This window comes from Cydia strobilella, chromosome 21 (genome assembly GCF_947568885.1).
Source record: "Cydia strobilella chromosome 21, ilCydStro3.1, whole genome shotgun sequence".
NCBI lineage: Eukaryota > Metazoa > Arthropoda > Insecta > Lepidoptera > Tortricidae > Cydia > Cydia strobilella.
Window position 1 is genome coordinate 9419479 of NC_086061.1, and position 19917 is coordinate 9439395.

Below are 19917 nucleotides of genomic sequence, written 5' to 3' on the forward strand. Positions count from 1 at the left end.
TTTTACCCATAATATGTAGGTGTTTGTTTAGTGTGTTATGTCCTGTTATTAATCCTACTATTTTACGTAGTTGGCTTCTTGGTGTTTTCAGTAATATTTTGGTAAGTTTGTGGTTCAGTTCCGGTAGAATTTCTTTGGTTTGCCTGCATGTCTTCATTTCATTCCAGTACTTGTTGTGCAGTTGTCTGTGATGTTGTTCTAGCTGGTTGTGTATGTAGGATATTGGTAGAGGCATAATTGGCTCGGGTCCATATGCCGGTGTTTCTGAACCTTTCCTGGCCAGTTCATCCGCTGCATCGTTTCCTCTTGATCCACTATGCCCCTTTATCCATTGTACTCTTACTTTGTTGCCTTCTTTGCTCACTTCAGTGAGGCTCCGATGGCATTCAAGTATAAGCTCTGAGGTAAGTTTGTCGCTGCATAGCGCTTGTAGTACCGATTTACTGTCTGACAGTATTAGTATGGTTTCGTGTTTCACTTGTCGTCTTGTAATAGCATTGCAAGCTTCTATTATTCCTACACATTCAGCTTGGAATACCGTATTGTGTTCACCAAGGGGTTTTGTGATGTGAATGTTCAGGTCCTCTGAGAAGACACCACATCCTGTCCCTTCGTTTGTTTTTGAGCCATCTGTGAATATTCTTAGGTTTGTTTGGTTTAGTCCTTCTTTCGGATCTTCTGTTAAGGATATGGCGTAATCTTTCCAGAAGATCATAGTTTTTGGTATTTTGTCGATAGGCGCTTCCAGCATGGGCATTTTTGAGATCGTATTTTCATAGATCTTCTTGTGCGATGAGCTGAAAGATGTCCATAGGTTTAGATTCTTCAAACGAAGAGCTGTGGCAGCCGCTTCTTTCTGTATGTACATGTGTAGTGGCAGGAGTCCTAGCATTATTTCTAGAGCTGCAGTCGGAGTAGTTCTCATGCAGCCCGTTGCAGCCACACATGCTAGTCTTTGTGTTTTATTTAGTTTGTCTATTACTGTGGTTAGCTGGGTGCGGTAACATTCTGATGTTTTGAAAAGATGTGTCCCGCCGAGTTTGTTGCCGGTCCCATATTGGGATACCCTCCTACAATTTAGGAGGGAATTAAATCTTCTCGGGTCCGTGGTGTAGGGTTGGAGCCGGCATAGTTTATTTTTATCGCGTATATATATATATCTTTACTTGAAAAATAATTATAGTGTATAACTAGCCTTATGAACCGATTTTGCATGTACAACCAGCCTTAAAGTTTGTAGTCTATGATTGTTCATTTTTTTAGTATGTGGGTATTTTTGCATTTTGTAATTTTTCCTCAGTCACCCTTTGACCACGAACGCTGTAAAGAGTTCGAAACGTCGGGATGTATTATAAATTCAATATACGCGATATAATCCGTTTTCATAGTTTTATTTCATGACTACGATATGGTTAAAAAGTAAAACATACGAAGAAACCGAAACAATGATACCTTGACCTTTATCGCACCGGATCCGAGATTTGCACGACTCATGCAACCATACACACATACTCTTACACACTTACTATTCTACCTAATTAAGATCTTTACCCTCTTTATTTGAAATGTAAGGTTACACACCTTATGTAAAATCTAAATGTATATATATTATTTCAATTTCAATTTATTTAATATATGTATGTATGTGTGTATGTATGCATATACATATATAGTGTATATATGTGTATATATATTATATTATAATTACAACCGCGAACGCTTAATGCACCTACACCGACAGGAAAAAAATAATAATTTTTTTCTCACCTTTGTATGAAAGAGCGAATACCTCCTAACACAAGTGTCAAACTTAAAAGGAGGGTTCGACACCCAGGATAAACCTTGTTAAAAAATAAACGAATTTTGAATTTTGAATAAAGTGAATCTCCTTATAGAATAATCTTACAAAACAGTTGAAGTCTATCTATTCTGCCAAATATTTAGGTAATGAGTAGCTATTTTGTGTTTCTGACAATTCTATTATATTTTAAATACTGGAAATCTTTATAACAATACTTCCAAATATTTTTTGTATATCCGTGATTTTATTTATATCAGTTAAAAGGTGTTATTTTATTCTAAAAGTCTACCTTGGCGCCTTAATTTGTGCTTGATCTGCTTTGATCTACAATGGTCTTACTTAGCTATTTACATGGTGTATCAAAGTTTATACTGTTTATAGGAAAAGTGCTAGTGTAATGCTATCATACATAAATTTACCATCCGGCAAAGTATAATAAATGCTTTATATGTTTAATTAGTATCTGTCGCTACTTTTGTGACTAAATGTGTAAAAGAAGAAGATAAAGAATCTTTAAACCGTTGTTTAGTAGAGATCAGCTTTTAACTTTTCCCATATGTGCAAAAATGTCAGCCATGTGCTAACTAGTCTAACTACAAATATAAAACAGCTCACTGTCTGCTTAATTTTAAAGATAATATTTGTTTTTCCTATAGGATTCGAGAAGAAATACCACAGGGATCGCGGCAACTTGGATTGGGCTCAACAGACAGTTGCCGAGCCAGGTCCCGTCGCTTCTCCATCGGCCCTGTAAGTATAGAGTCAATTTGTTATCGCTATTTTTTTACGTGATACCAGATCAAAGACCTATCTATTTATACACCAGGCCATAGGGTTGAACTGAAAAAAAAATCATCCCTACTTTATATGTAGGATATGTTCCTACTTTATATGTAAAATTAGAGTCTCCCCTAAATACACGTAAAGTGGGGTAGTTTTTTATGCTACAACCCTAAAAACCTTTAGTGTGGGATGTCGTTAGATTGGGTCTTTCAAAATAAAATAAAAAAGCTTTGAAGTGCAAATTTTCTATTGGATAAAAGTTAAGACAATAGTGGACGACCTCCTCCAGTCCTCAGTACAAACGTTTCGCATTTGGAAGATCGGTCTGGCCTAGTGGGTAGTGACCCTGCCTATGAAGCCGATGGTCACAGGTTGGAATCCCGGTACGGGCATTTATTTGTGTGATGAGCACATCGGATATTTGTTCCGGAGTCATGGACGTTTTCTATGTATTTAAGTATTTGTATATTATATATATCATTGTCTGAGTACCCACAACACAAGCCTTCTTGAGCTTACCGTGGGATTTGGTCAATTTGTGTAAGGATGTCCCTATAATATTTAATTATTTATTTTCCTCCATGGGTATTGTCAATTTTTAACCGACTTCAATTTCATAGAAGGAGGAGGTTCTGTATTCGGTTGTGGCTGTTTTTTTTTTTTTTTTTTTTTTTTTATGTATGTTCACCGATTATTCCGAGACCCGTAGTCCGATTTGAGTAATTCTTTTTTTGTTCGAAAGGAGCTACTTCCAAGTTGGTCCCATATTAATCTGGTTCTGATCTGATGATGGGATCCCTGAGGAATTGAGGGAACTCCTCAATTTTTAAAGGCACATGTATGGTGATTTGGGTGTTTTCATAAGCAACTTTAGCATTTTCTCTCGAAAACGACCAATTTGATGAATTGCACCTGATGATGATGATTGTTTTGAAGATAGTGATGATGATTTTTTTATTGTAGGATGTTCAGCGAATACTCCGAGACCCGTGGTCCGACTTGAACAATTTTTTTTTTGTTTGAAAGGAACTACCTCATAGGTGGTCCCACATTAATCTGGTGCTGTTCTGATGATGGGATCCATGAGGAATTGAGGGAACTCCTCAATTTTTAAAGGCACATGTATGGTGATTTGGTCGTTTTCTTAAGCAAATTGAGCATTTTTTCTCGAAAACCACCAATTTGATGAAGTGGAGCTGATGATGATGATTGTTTTGATGATAATGATTTCAGCGATTACTCCGGCACCCATGATCCGATTTGAGTTATTCTTTTTCTGTTTGAAAGAAGTTACCTCTCCAAGGTGTTTTCGTAATATTTTTGGTTTTGATCTGATGATGGAATCCGTGAGGAATTGAGGGAACTCCTCAATTTTTAAAGGCACGTGTGTGGTAATTTCGGTGTTTTCTAAAGTAACTCAAGCATTTCCTCCCCAAAACCACCAATTTGATGTAGTGCAACTGTAGCCTAACCACGAGTTTGACACTAAATATTCTTCGTAACTTACTTTGTACACTAATATGCTAGTACGAGCGAGATGCATAAACAGTAAGTTACGCACACGATAGCGAATATATCAATGTCAAACTCGTGGTAAGGCTACTGATAACTTCCCTCGTATGTGTATTATGATTTTTGATGTAGGTAGTGTTGGAAACAACCAAAGAGACTGAGAGGTGAAGGTAGAGGGTATTAGTGTTTGGGGGGTTTGAGGTTGGGGGTTGAGGGGAGGTGAGTTGATGGGTCGGGGACTGTGTGGGGTTGGGAGTTAAGGGATCGGGGGTTAGGGTTAGAAGTTAAGGGGTCTGGGGTTAGGGGTCGGGGAATGGCGGTTGAAGGGTTGGTGGTTTAGGGTCGAGGGGTTCAGTGATCAGGGGTTGATGTGCTGTGAGGTTGAGTGATCACCGGGTTTGAGGGATTGGGTCAGTGGCGGGGCGGAGAATGGATTTAGTGACAGGAATGATTTCCCAGACGGACTCGAGGAAAATTCTGATTATTTAATAAAGTTTACGAATTTACAGTTAAACATCATTATGTTTTTCATTCATGCATCACGCTCTTAACAATGTTTTAAAACTAAAAATTGAAAAATAAAAACTTTTATAAAAAAAAAGATAAACCGACTTCAAAAAGGATGAAATAAAATATTATCCTTTTTAGGGTTCCGTGTTTAAGTATATGCGTTACCAACTGATATTTTTGAAGTCGGTGCCAAGCCAAGTACTCCAAGTAGTAACAATACCAGTCAAAAATAATCAGCTTTATGTCTATAAATCCCATTACAACTGTACAAATATTATAAACGTGAAAGCAATTATGTCTGCCTCTTTGTTACCTTTTCATGGCTAAACAACTGAACCGCTTTAGCTGAAATTTTGCATGAAGGTTCCTTGAATTGTTTTATATTTTGAAATGTAGTCCTCTGGATAAGCGACAGTCCCAATCCCACACTTGCGTGCTATGACTGTTCAAGAATTAGTAAGAAATGCTCTTTAAAAAAATACGACGACAAAACGTATTAGATTTACACTAACGTGCCGACAAGCATGGTACGAACTGCGCCAAGAAGGTTCAACCGTGTGTTCTGTTCTGAGGTGTACAGAAAGTTCGTTTATTGTCGTCGTGTACGCTGCGTCTTACATAGGCGAACACTCGCGAACGCGAAGCGAAGCGACGCGGCACGGCGCGGCCGGCCCAAGGCGTTCGCGTTCGCAACGAGATCGCCCTCGTAGGACACTTCTATATCTATGTATCTTTATCGAATTGCACCAAAATCATTATGAATATATGGTTTAAAATTTGGCTTGGCACCGACTTCAAAAATATCAGTTGGTAACGCATATACTTAAACACGGAACCCTAAAAAGGATAATATTTTATTTCATCCTTTTTGAAGTCGGTTTATCTTTTTTTTTTATAAAAGTTTTTATGGAATATATTTTTACACAATTTAATGCTTATTAACTAAAGCTATGTATATTAACTAAAAAATCAAAAAAAAAAGAAATGAAGGGGATTTCTTTTTTTTAGATTTTTTAATTATTATAAGAGTCAGGAGCTTTTAAATATTTTGTATTTAATTAGTTTTTTGCTACTAACTGTTACAACAATTAAACAAATCGGGTTATTCCCACAAGCTACCACCAAGTTGTTACCAGTGGTAACTACTAAGAAAAAAAAAACCCAGTAAAATTCTTGGTTGGTATTTCATCCAAACGTAAATTTCTCCTACTACTAAAATTAACTAAAATAGTTAATTTAAAAATCACACTTTTCACCAAACCGAGTTGGTGGTAACTAGTGAGAATAACCCAACAAATGTAATAAAATCAAACGAAGGGGCGTAACTAATAAGTTAATAAACATCAAATTTTATCAAAATATTTTCCATAATGTCAATGTCCAGAGGGGAAAATGGGGACTACGTTTGTATGGAGAACCGGTCGTCCCCTTTCCTTATCAAGTGAGATGGTAATAATTGTGACGTTTTCAATCAAAAGGTACCACATTGTCAGTTACGGTTACCATAAGGACGAAAATAGCTTGTATCTTTATACGAAAAACCTGTCAGAGCGTCCTTATGGCAAGCGACAATGTGGTACCTTTTGATTGAAAACGACACAATTTACCATAATATACAGCGTGCTCACGAGGAACCCGAAAGATTTTTTAATACTGTTATTCCTGATGATATTCAAAAACTAAAATGTCTTTATGGTGCCTAGTCTAAAATGAATAATAATATAATAAGGATTTATTCACCTCGAAGAAAATTGCGCCTTGTATACTTGTCAATACAATACTATAGAATGTATAGGTAGCTGCCCCGCCTACTTGCAGGGCCGCAAGCAGTACCGTGTATACCCGTTTTTATAATAAATGCGTCTAATGAGGGTAGTTTAAAAAAAATCGTGAATATGTCAATGTCATTTATTTATTTTACTTATTAAACTTCACATGGACTTCCGGTTCGAGCGCCATCTTGATAGTTAGCATCGTGATTAATTACTTTGTTTTTTGCTCATTAATATTGTTTAAAGTGTAATATCGATAGCTTATTATACAGTAAACTAATGTGGTAGTGTGCAGTGAATGGAGAATTAATTTTGAAGCGCGTTTAACCACCATCTTGGAGTCAACGGCCGGTAGTCCACGTGCTTCTTGTAAAGTCTAGCTATCGATTTACAAGAGCTAACAAATCACCGTACACTGTCTTGTACAACCGTACAATTTTTGTCGTTCTAAAGCTCTTAATACCTTGATACTGGCGAAATAGTCCCACTGGGCTGAAGCCATAATTTTAAAAGAAGAAGAAGAACTTCACATTAGTTAACAGTATATAAAAACATTGATAACAATTGTGTCATTGTGATATTTACCATTTAAATGTTGTCCAGGAACAAGAACGGAGTCTTCCTAAGCTACGAAGCTCAAGGGCAGGTAAGAATTTTTTTTTTTGTAAATGTAATAAAAATTACAATTAGCTTCATGCATGAATTTTTTGAAAGATTGCAATCGAATCTACATGTTTCCCCCCATGGGTCGAAAACGACCCAATGGGCATATATGGGTTAATTGATGTTCTTCTTTTTAGGCAATGAATAATATCGAATATTAGATGATACTTATTGGAGCCAGCCTGAATTGTGCCCATAGCGCCATTTCGCAAATTTCATCCCGGTATGGCCTTTGGATTCCCCTTGAGTGTGTCGAATGGTCGAAATATACCTAAGTAATACGTTTTTTGCGGCATAAATGGCCGTATCTTTTTTTTTTTTTTACGTTAACTTAGAAGTTTAATTTTTTCACAACTTCAAGGGGCTGGGCTAGACCTGAGTATGGTCTTAATTTCAACTCGATATCACCACGCGTTTCTGAGATAAACGGTCTTGACAGACAGACAGACGGACGGACAACACGGACGGTCTGTCTGTCCGTCTGTCACCAGACTGTATCCCATGAGCCGTGATAGTTAGACAGTTGAAATTTTCACAGATGATGTATTTCTGTTGCCGCTATAACAACAAATACTAAAAAAACCGGCCAAGTGCGAGTCGGACTCGCGTTCCGAGGGTTCCGTATATTACACAATTTAAGCAATGTATTTTTTATGTGAAACGTGAGTCTTGAAAAAGCCCGCAGGGGTCGGATCAAAAACTAAGTAATTACTTCGGACTTCCGCCTCACGCTTGACTGCACATTTCTAATAGGTTTTCCTGTCATCTATAGATAAATAACTATTTTGTGTATTTTGTTTAAAATTTTAGGCCCAGTAGTTTCGGAGATAAAGGGGGGGGGAATGGTCAATTTTTGCCTATTTTCTTGAATAACTTCTAATATGTTTGTCCTAAAATTGTATAAAAAATATATTTGAGATTCTTACAATGAGCTCTTTCATTTGGTATGTAACACAATATAGTTTAAAAAACTTTATTTTTCAATTTTCTCATTTACCCCTCAAAAGTGGCCCCCATGTTTAAAATTTATTTGTTTACGTTACATATCCATCTTTGGGTCACAAACTTACATATGTATACCAAATTTCAACTTAATTGGTGCAGTAGTTTCGTAGAAAAAAGGCTGTGACAGACGGACAGACAGACAGACAGACGCACGAGTGATCCTTTAAGGGTTCCGTTTTTTCCTTTTGAGGTACGGAACCCTAAAAACAGAATAAAATAAATATTTAGGGGGGCTCCCATACAACAAACGTGATTTTATTGCCGTTTTTAGGCTTCCGTACCCAAAGGATAAAAACGGGACCCTATTACTAAGACTCCGCTGTCCGTCTGTCTGTCAGCAGGCTGTATCCCATGAACCATAGACAGTTGAAATTTTCACAGATGATGTATTTCTGTTGCCGCTATAACAACAAATACTAAGAAGCACGGAACCCTCGGTGCGCGAGTACGACTCGCACTTGGCCGGTTTTTATAGATAATGTTACGGAACCCTTCGTGCGCGAGTCCGACTCGCACTTGCCTGGTTTTTTCCTTTCGATGTACGGATCACTTATTTGTTGTCCGTCCGTCTGTCTTGTCCGGAGGCGTCCATAGGTGCAAGTTAAATCAGTATGACCATGACCAGACCTGGGATTCTAGGGGGCATAATTTAGTGACAGGCCCTAAATCGATAAAATAAATTGTCGATACTTCTCCCCAATATTTTATATGCTCTCTAGTTTAAAAATCAGTTATATAATGAGAGAATTTTCAAAAATCCCTTTAAAATAAAGAAGGGACTTTAGTTATTATTTTGTTTCATATAAAACTTTTGCACATGAGAGAAGCATCGATAGTTGAGTTTATCGATATAGGAACTCCCTAAGGCTTAACGCAATGCGATAAATTTTTTGCGATTTCAGAACCGCAAAAAGTGTAACTTACGGCATGCTTTATAAGCGCACGCACTTGCAAGAATAAACCGCCACAAATTAATCGCAGTGCGTGCTAAGCCTACCTGACCTGTCAATATGCCCCCGTGGTCGAAATATGATCAAAGAGAATATAATAGGATAGAGGAGTACTGTCATAGTCAATTTTGTAACCACAGTAAATTCACTGCCATCTATCGACACACGATTAAAACTAAAAATGAAGATGTATAAAAACACCATAAAATGTATATATATTTTTTTTTTATACTACGTCGGTGGCAAACAAGCATACGGCCCGCCTGATGTTAAGCAGTCTCCGTAGCCTATGCACGCCTGCAACTCCAGAGGAGTTACATGCGCGTTGTCGACCCTAACACTCCTCTCCCTCGAGCTCTGGCAACCTTACTCACCGGCAGGAACACAACACTATTAGAAGGGTCTAGTGTTATTTGGCTGCGGTTTTCTCTAAGGTACCTCCCCAGTTGGGCTCTGCTCTAGATCTGGAATGACATCCGCTGTCCTGTGCCCTACCACAGTGCCCATACCTCTCTTTTGGACGTAGTTTAAGGACATACCCGGGTCCAATATGTAGATAAATGATTTTTTTTATTTGCATTAATTATTTTTATATGTTTTTGACCCATGTCCTTTACTGATATGCGTTAAAATTGTTAAATAACGAAAGAAACCGTCAACGCCATCTTTCCGGGAGTAGGCCAAAGGTAGTGGCGCCATCTGATCGAGAATCAAATTTTCTTGATTTTTCGAGGCACGTTTTTTCCTTAGACTGTATCCTTAGAGTTATATCTATTTTTGATATGACCCAATCATGTATCTTACAGGCTTCGCCACACGGTCGACCCTTCAACCTGTGTTCAGTAGTAACTCGCCCTCCAGTACATCCACAACGTCGCTAGCGCAGGTAAGAGTAGCATATAGGTAATACAGTGTGATGACTGTAATGGCGCGCACAGCCGCGCATTACAACAGTAAGGACGACTAATTTCGTACGTTGACCCGCCTGTTCCTATCTTTACCGCGCGCGCATAATTATATAGCTGTCCCGCTCGCACAGTGCCATTGACCGCCGGCATCATGGCAGAAGAGCAATATAATTATGCGCTTGTGATAGAAATACGAACAGGGCGCCTAGCCAAGATGACAATCGTTTACGCTACGACAACAAAACGCTTTCTGTCTATCATATAAGTGCGATACAGAGGGAGATATTAGAGGTTTGTTTTTAAATTCACCCTTTTACTGAATCTTCAAATCAAGGCATTTAAGGCAAATTCACAATAGGGGATATTACTGAAATGTTCTGCCACCAGAGTGCAGCACTAGCCTTTTTAGTAAACTATAGAGTAACTTATACATACTGTACCTTTAACAGGTTTTTGATAAGTTTTCAATATATAGGGTTTATATAACATTTAAAACTTTCGCGGTTTAAACACATATTAAATCACATTTAAATAAATTCGCGATAGACCCGTTTCTAAATGTGATTTAATATATAGGGTTTATGTTTATATACAAATTAATTGTCAACACTCTGATACTCTTGCATTTTATTTTCATTATTTTTATTATTGTTTTTGTTCTTGTTTGCACAAATAGCTCTGTTTTACTCTGTAGAAACTTTATTAAACATGATGTTAAAATATTTTCATTAAGGATACTGTAAGTCTAGCTTCCAGAAAATTTCCAGTGTTATGTATCACTATAAAAGACTGTTTGTTTCTTAAATAAATAAATATAATATAAATATAATAAAATATGACATTGCTGCATCAAGGCTGTTTGTTTACAAAGGGCCTACCGGGAAACGCGAATCCGAAATTTCGCTATCTGCCTCTTCATCGCTCGCTTCAAATTTCGATTTTCTTGTTTCGCGATAAACCCTCCGATTGTGGTAGTGGCGCCACCTACGCAGAGTTTCGTAATATTCCCTATTGTAACACGGAAACGGGACTTGTTTGTGTGCACTTACTTCTGTTATCCCAGCCAGCAGTTTTATCTCGCCAGTCTGCCTGAACGAGATGTCAAGTTCGAAACGTCAGACCAAATAATAATAATAAGTGCACGCTATTAAGCCCCGTTTTACAATTATTAGTCTAAATCAACGTATAAGGCAATAATTTTAGCTTCAGAAATAAGGGGGGCAGTACAAATTTTAGTGAGCGTCAGGATGGCGGGTAGACCTCGGCGATTTCAACGAAATATTTATAAACATATTGTACCTTAAGTGTACTGCAGTGTAACCTTTAATTAAAACCAGTGTACCTCTCCCTAAAACGAGATTTAAGAAAAAAGGTCCACCCGCCATTCTGACGTCAGGATGGCGGGTGGACCTATGACATTTTGCATTATACCCCACTAAAAGTATGCAGTTATATTATATGGGGCATTTTCTATGAAAAGGGACCTTATTGTCGATGGCCCTTGCGCCGCACAGCGTCGCTCGGCAATGTATTTATATCGGAGCATCGTTTATAATGGCGTAAGCGCCATCGACAATAAGGTCCCTTTTTATAGAAAATACCACATATTGTACCTTCAGTGTACCTGTGTAAACTTTCATTAGAAATCAGTATATCTATCCCTAAAACGAGCTAGGCTCAAAACAAGGTCCTGCCATTCTGACGCTCACAAATTTTACCTTCTGATTTCCTATTCCAGCTTCGCGAGAAATTAACCTTATTTACTCCAGTAAATTTCACCAAAGTACCCGCAAGAATCGCCGCCACCCCCGAGCTACCTATACTCATAGAAAAAGAATACGAAAAATTAAGCAGCGGTGAACCAAAACGCTACTGCGGAATAAATACCAGAGATCTTCAGCCTATTACACAAGAAAGCGACATCGTTGAAAACACACCATTTGCAGAAACAGCGCATCGTGCAAAGTTGGGCTTAAAACGCAAACCTAAAGAAATTGAAGGGATCGGATATACCACCGATGACTCTGACGTCGTCGATGATACCCCTTGTTATGACTACGATTGGAGAAAAAGATGTCGAAATAAAAGTGACAAAACAAATAAAAAAAATTATGATGGAAATGAAACTATAAATGAGAAAGCAGTTGACACACACTTTTGCCAGCAACAGCAAAACATAATTCAATTAATAAGTCCTGCTACAATTAAGAGAATCAGTGAAAGTCTTTCTCGAGACGAAGATAGCGAAGATGATTGCTATATAATTGATGACATAGAAATAGTTACGGAAAAAGAAAATGAACTGAATTTGGATATTGATACACATGTTGATCTACTGGTAGAACAGCAGCAACAAATTGATATTTCGAGAGCTGTACAGAATATTGATAAGACAAATAATACGTCTAAAATACTGAAAATGAATAACAACACATTAAAATCACCCAAAGACATAGCAAACGAAGTCGATACTCCAGAAAAGAGCACTTATCGGCATGCCACAAAACAAGTAATTCAAAAAAAGCGCAAGCTTTATTCACCCAAGGACGACGATAATGAAAACAATGAAATCCCTAGATTCAGAAAAGAACGAAGACCATCAAGTTCCACTGAATCTCCAATAGCGGCTTGCTACAAAGAATTGGAGAACGCCCGCAAATCTCGCATAAGACTCCCTAGGAGGAGAGCCAGTACACAACCTGTAATTTCGCCTAAAACCAGGAAGTTGAACGATATATTCGATAATATCAAAGATAATGTTGTTGATAATGAGAAAATAACGCTCGTCAATAAGAAAAGTGACAAAGATCTGTCGCTTTATAATGTGTCGAGTGAAAGCGATGATGAATTATTTCAGAAGAAAAATTTCAAAGGCCAAAAATGTATTAGTTTGTCCAGTCTAGAGCCCATAACTAAACGTAGGAGATCGGTGAAGCCCGTAGATTATACTTCGTACTATTCATCAGAAGATGAGTGCCAGAGGGTCGTAAAAAAAGCGGGTAAACAAACGAAACCCAGAAGCCGTAAAGCTAAAAAAATACAGAGCACTGACTTGATTGACGAACGAATGAGAAATGATCAACCTGAAGTGTTAGAAACTTCCTTCGTCCAAGAAAAGGGCAATAAGAATGTACCCGAAGAACCTCAACCTTCGGTAAATGTACCTGTTTTAGAAACCATGCCTGATATATATGATGAGCCCATAGTGTCGAAAGGTAAACCACAAACACCTAATAAACAAGAAATAATCAAAATAAAGACTGAGAAGAGCTCGAAAAAGAGATGCGTGAAACTCACAAAGCCAACTATAACCAAGAGGAGCAAGGAAATAATTAAAAATGTACCAACGGAAAGAGAAAGTGCAACGGTAAGCCCTCTACCTGGACTTGTGGTAGAAACAGTACCACCAAAAGATGAAAACACTTCCTTAGACGCCAATTTGCTTCAGAAACTCAAAAAGATATACACAGACGTGGACAGCTTGAATACGACCCGTGGCACGCAACTGTCAGTCGCTGCTTACAAGCTACAAGCTGGGGACATATCAGATGTAAATTCGGAGAATTCAATAGAAACAGGCAGTCGATTTTCCATTATTGGCCATAACGACCTTGATGAATCTCCACCAAATTTGGACGCACTGAACGAGAGTTTCCAGTCTTCTGAAGAGACAGAAAAAATAGTAATTCCCACCCAATCAAGCACCAATGAATCAAAACCTGTAATCGTTCTAAAGAGGATTACGTCTGATGAAATTAACAAGTGGCTTCCTATGCCAGAAACGAAAGATGTTATCGAAAAAGAACCAGAGATAGTCCCTAGAAAAACCCTAGCAAGACGAAAATCTGTATTAAAACCTTGTATTTCATGCGAAAGCATTCCCCCAGTGAAATTAAATTTCGATACCGTAGATCTTACAAACAAAACTAGTATTAGAGACACCAGAACTAACATGACACTCAGAAGCAGAACTCGATCTTCATCAAATATAGAAAAATTAAGAACAGAAGGTGTCGAGTCTTTGGCAGAGGAAGTAAATGACCAAGGTATAAGCAGTCAAGAAAGTGTGGGCAAATCAGCTCAGACAAAAAATTTATCTAATGATAGGACTGTTGGGTCTACTGTGGATCCGTCAGAAATGGGTAGTAGTGTGGCTAGCGTCCAGAGCTGGCTAGAGAAGAATGCAGAGGCGGGGTCATCGAAGAAAGGTATTTACCTGTATATATATATACATATATATAGTCTTTAGCTTTTAAACTGAGCTCGTCCCAACAATCTATTCAGTTATTGTGTTTAAAACCGCGAACGGGAGGCGCCATAAAAAAGGTTCATGGCTCTATTTAATGTTTGTCAATTATCATCTTTATGGACATGGGCAGTAGATTCATAATGGATTGGACCACCCCCTACATCTGATTGTTCATTAATAATGTACCGGGTAACAACAGTTGATAATTGATAAACAATATAAACATTGAACATCGTTCCGACCCTTTTTTTATGGCGCATCCGGTTTGTGGTTTTAAAAATTATACTGAATATATTCTTCGGACGAGCTCTGTTTAAAAGCTTTATATATACAATAGACAATACGATACGAATACAACAAGAAGACCGACAATGTCTACAAAATTGCTTCCCTAACGTACCTATCATTCATGTCTCAGTTCCATGTCCATCCATTTAGTTCGGCGGTTAAACCTCTGGTCAAAACCTTTACCTATTTTTACCGTGTGTCTGTGGCACCATAGCTCTTAAACAGGTGAACCGGTTTTGGGTCATTCTACAGCAATCTCATTCACCTGTCTATCTATACCGAGTATACCTATTCGCAAATTCCCAGGAGATTCCGCTAAGCAGTTATGGTTGTCGATGAAACTTGGCACGGGTTACTCTACTTACACAGTCACCAAAAATGAGATGCTAATGCCAGGGGAATGAGTTTTTTGTAGAATGACCCTTTTATTTTATTTCAGCGCAGGTTTCCTACCGGTGGTAGCTTATCAAAATCGGTTCATCCGGTATATTGCGCTGATATTTTATTTTATTTAGATTTATTATATATGTGGCTAAATGCATTCTGACATTTCAGGGGAAACATCAATAAAGATAGAAATGCTGTACAAAGTGGTGATGAAGGTTTTGAACACCTTGGTGGAAATCAATGAAAAAAATAATGAAGCGTAAGTATTTTTATTTATGTATCTAAAAAAAAGTCAGGACGCTAAGCAAAAGTTTCTATCTCTATCGCACGCGCACGTTTATCCCTCCCAATTCATGAGAAGCCATATATGGCAGTTATAATATTGAACTCTATTGACATCTATTAAAGTTCAAATTCGAACAAATATTTTTTGTGACATATATGCACTAGAGGGTGCCTATCAACGTACTCACTAGCGCCACTAGAGATGGGCGGCGGGTAAATACCCGGGGTAGATATCCGGTATTTATCGGCTATTTACGCAGTCTACCCGGTATTTATCTTTTCTACCCAAATGAGTGGGTAGGTAGATAAATAAAACTAAAACGGAGTAATAAATTGAGTTGAGATAATGTTGTTATGTTCATTCCTAAACCACAAAACAGTGAACAAAACAGTGCACTCGTCGAAAATAAAAGTGTGTCTAAATATGTCGTGTGATTTCTATACTGTATTTTAATTTATTTTCATATTTATACGATAATAATATTGATATATCTAATTTATACAATGAATCTTGTCAATTATGAACAAATTACAAGTATATATACCCAACAATTTGGGTAGATACGGGCAAAGAGGATATAATAAGATAGAGCGGTACTGTCATAGTAAATTTTGTAACCCCTGTAAATTCACTGCCATCTATCGACATACTTTAAAAATAACAATGAAGATTTATAAAAATACGTTTAAATGTATTTAAATATGGATAAATGATTTTTATATTTGCATTTTTCATTTTTATATGATTTTGACCCATGTTCTTTCACTGATATGCGTTAAAATTATAAATAACGAACGAAACCGTCAATGCCCTCTATACGAGAGTAGGCCAAAACTAGTGGCGCCATCTGATCGAGAATCAAATTTTCGTAATTTTCGAGGCACGTTTTTTCCTTAGACTGTAACTGTATCCATCTATTACGGAGTTATATCTATCTTTGATACGGGTGAATATCGAGTAGATTGGGTAGTTCCGGGTATTTTCCCGGTATTTACACGCCGGCGCCCATCTATAAGCGGCCACTGCTAAATAATTGTGATTATTTAAATTTAACGATAGATATTTAAAAAAGGGGGCCACTATGTACCATATTTTGTATTTAAGTACCTTTTCAATACACAAACTAATTTTTATGTTGCTGGATTCGTCGATCTATGAACTCAAAACAAAAACGACCGTTTTAACTTCGGACGCATAGATTGACGAATCCAGCAACGTAAAAACTGTTATAATGTATTCAAAAGGTACTTAAATACAAAATACAGTACGTAGCCCCCTTTTTTAAATATCTATCGTTAAATTTATATAATTACAATTATTTAGCAGTGGCGCTAGTGAGCACGTTGACCTGCAGTGGCATTGACCGCCGGCATCATCGGCGGGGCAGGGCAGCAATATAGACATTATACGCGTGCGATAGAGACAGGAACAGGCGGGTCTATGTTGGCGTCCTTACTTTACTTTAATAATTATTGTTTCCCCATTTCGCAACTGGTCAATAAGGAATATTACGCGATACTCTGCGTAAGAGGCACCGCTAAAACAATCTGAGGGTCTATCGCGAAACAAGAAAATCGAAATTTCGTTATCTAACATCTCTGTCACCCTTGCATATTCGAGCGATAAAGAGGCAGATAGCGAAATTTCGGATTAGAGTTTCCCGGTAGGTTTTCTCAAAGCGGTTTGTTTACAGAGGCCTACCGCGAAATTATCCGCCACTCTATCGCTCGAATATGGAAGTGATAGAGAGGGAGATAACGAACTTTAGATTTTCGTGTTTCGCGATAGAACCTCAGTTTGTGCTAATGACGCCCTCTAATACGCAGAGTTTTGCTTAATAATCCATATTGCCTTGGCTGACTTTAACGTCACTTTTTAGGATGCAAGCGGCCTTCGTAAATGATCTAGAAGAGCTGAAATGTTTGAATGAAAGGTATTTATATCAGTTTATTTTTATTTTTTATAGACAATATTGTGTCCCACTGCTGGGCAAAGGCCTCCCCTGTCTTTCGCCACTCGTCACTTCAGAAAATTTATTATCTTACTGATTTCCTTGAGGCATCAGGAGCACGTTTTATAAAACGAACCCGCCGCCAAAATGCCGCTCGCATACAATCGAAGTAACGCTCTCATTATAAAACGACACGTTTATATTACATGATACTTGGCATGAACACTTCACTTAAGTTTATTCGGTGAAACTTCGGTCGGACAATACTTAAGGGGCTACCTGACGTTTTCATCGATTTTTGACAAGTTCTGAATCGTATCTCCTACTTTTGCACTACATATAGAATTATAAGACAAGCGGCTATCGGTTCTTCAATCTTTTATCTCCATTTTTGTCCACCGGATTGTGAAAAAAATTAATACTTATTTATTTATGATTGTTTTAAACATTGTCTAAAAAAAAAACACTTTTTTCGTATCTCGATTGCTGTGAAAGATCTTACTTATACGAAATCTACATATTTGGGTTCGTCTTAGACGTCTCTTAAAATTTGTCTAAGCTTTTAATTTTAAACTAATTAACACAAAAGTTATGGCCAGAAAACCAGTTTTTTGGCCTAAAATTGTTCAACTTTGATGCCAAATATTTCGAAAACAATGAACTTTGAAGTAAATATGGGATACTATATTGCTAAAATCCGTTGCTGTTAATATGATAAGCTACAAAAAACATTAGAAAACTAAGGGATTCAAATCGAAGGTCATTGGGGCATGGGATCCCCTTAAAGCCGCAACAGACTACCTCATAACTCAACGCGCCGCGACCTTGGTGCGGTCAAAATGTTTATTTCTCGCTCTCACTTATAGCTGTGTCCTTAACGCACGTACGGCGACCACACACACTATCGATACGTGCGCCGCACCGCACCAAGGTCGCGATGCGGCGCGGTAATCGGTACAAAGTCAAAGTCAATATAATCTTTATTCAAATAGGCCTAGCAACAAGCACTTTTAAATTGTCAAGTTTTAAATATTACCTTAATCTAAATATCAGAGCAATTTATTGATGCAGTTATTATTATTCTTAAAAACATTGAATTATTATAGATATGTCAAACTTAATAATAAGAATTCACAAAAGGATCGTCAAACACCAAAATTGTATAAAAAATACTAGTCTAGAAACTTTCTAGAATAAAAATCTAAATGTCAAAAAATACAGATTACCTAATATAGGTATTCATTGAATTATCAATTTCATCATTATTAACACAATAATAAATAATGAATTATTTTCAATCACAATCCCACGGTGTTTCATCACACTATTATAATGTAAAAAATTGTTTTTATTGCAATTTTCAGCCATAAAAAGCAAATCACCGCATACATGAAGAACAAAATGGATCGTGATTGCTCCATCATACGTGCGGACGCTGAGAAAAAGGCACGAATGGTGTTACTTCTTAAGGAGGATATCGAGCGAATTTTAAAACATTAAATATTAGAGTTTGTGCTAGTGGCGCCCCCTACGCAGTTATGCATAATATTCCCTATTCGAACACTAGGTTCTTTCATCATATCTGTCAATGGGACATACCATCGGGAGCGTCATCTATGTTAAGCTGCAGAAATAACTGACCCCCCTGCAAATAAGTTTAAGTTTAGGGGGGTCAGTTATCTCTGTTTACTGTTCTTACTCATAAAACACGCAAAGCGTTTTATTAAAAAAATATTATTGATATGTATTTCAGTTTTACGTAGGTATATAAGTGCTTCGTTTGTTTTTTTAATTATTTCATATGATTTTTTGTTTATTTTTAAGGTGGTTCGACTAGGTTACCCAAAGCTTAAACCCCGCTAGATGGCGTCACTTTCGCAAGTTTTCAGGTTTTATTTTTTTGTGGAATAGTGTTGGTATCTGTATACTTAAAAGTATGTTTAGCGCACTCTTTACATAAATATTGAACTATTATAATAAACATTGAATACTTCATTAGTGCAAAAAACACTTTTAAAGTCGACAGAGTGTTTCTGTCATGCTATTTCCTACTATTACTCACACATGCAAACAGTGTTTCCGTGATGCTTGTAGTAGACAATTTCATGCAGTGTAAGTATGCTGCAATGGCGTTGCGGTATGTTCGTGGAAATACGTGCAAGAGGATTCGGGTTCGAGACTGGTACGACAGGGGTACTTTTTTTTGTCCTTTTTGTGTTATCTTATGTTTCTTATACCTTTTATTCTTCGAATTCTTGTCCGATTCCGATATAACCGAAATATATTTCAGTGATATCGGAAACGGCTCTAACGATTTCGATGAAATTTGCTGTAAGGGGTTCGATCTAGCTAGGTCTTATCTCTGGGAAAACGAGCATTTTTGAGTTTTTACTTATGTTTTCTTATTCTCCCAGATATTCAGTATTATTAATAAATTAGTTTATAACGTTTTATAAAAATATGTGACGTTTTGAACTAAAAGGTACCACATTGTCGGTTGTCGATTAGGTTGATTTCATTTTGAAGCTTTATGGAAATATGACAACAATAAGTAGGTACCCGTTTGGTTGAAAACGCCACATATATTGAAAACCTGACTTTCACAAATCTCACCTTTTTGGGTTCTTCCAACTCAGAAAGGATGGAGAATACTGACGATTCTTAGTAGCACTAGCCCAAGGAAGTCCAGGTTTGTAAGTGTTAGGTATCAGTTTTTTTTAAAGGGCTAAATATAGTTCTACAAGTAAAGCAATCCCTTACTACCCAGCCTCTATAGTATTTTTCAAACTGGAAGGGTACGATGATAGATTTCATCTCCATACAATTTATAACCTAATAATGCCAAATGTTGC

At 37.3% G+C, this 19917-nt stretch overlaps 1 protein-coding gene across 1 annotated transcript; it reads left to right on the plus strand.

Annotated features, from left to right (window-relative positions):
• The first annotated feature begins 1408 nt into the window (after window positions 1–1408).
• Window positions 1409–18827, plus strand: LOC134751283 (uncharacterized). Its single transcript, XM_063686666.1, has 8 exons — window positions 1409–1419; window positions 2458–2551; window positions 6982–7024; window positions 9803–9882; window positions 11643–14112; window positions 14997–15087; window positions 16994–17047; window positions 18430–18827. Exons 1-8 carry the CDS (start codon window positions 1409–1411, stop codon window positions 18563–18565), a joined length of 2979 nt encoding a protein of 992 aa, XP_063542736.1. The 3' UTR covers window positions 18566–18827.
• Window positions 18828–19917: the final 1090 nt, after the last annotated feature.

Bases quoted from the DNA above. Each gene is read 5' to 3' on its own strand.
- LOC134751283 (XM_063686666.1), top strand. The intron at 2,552-6,981 runs GTAAGTATAGAG...AATGTTGTCCAG, and splicing joins GTCGCTTCTCCATCGGCCCT to GAACAAGAACGGAGTCTTCC. The intron at 15,088-16,993 runs GTAAGTATTTTT...GTCACTTTTTAG, and splicing joins AATGAAAAAAATAATGAAGC to GATGCAAGCGGCCTTCGTAA.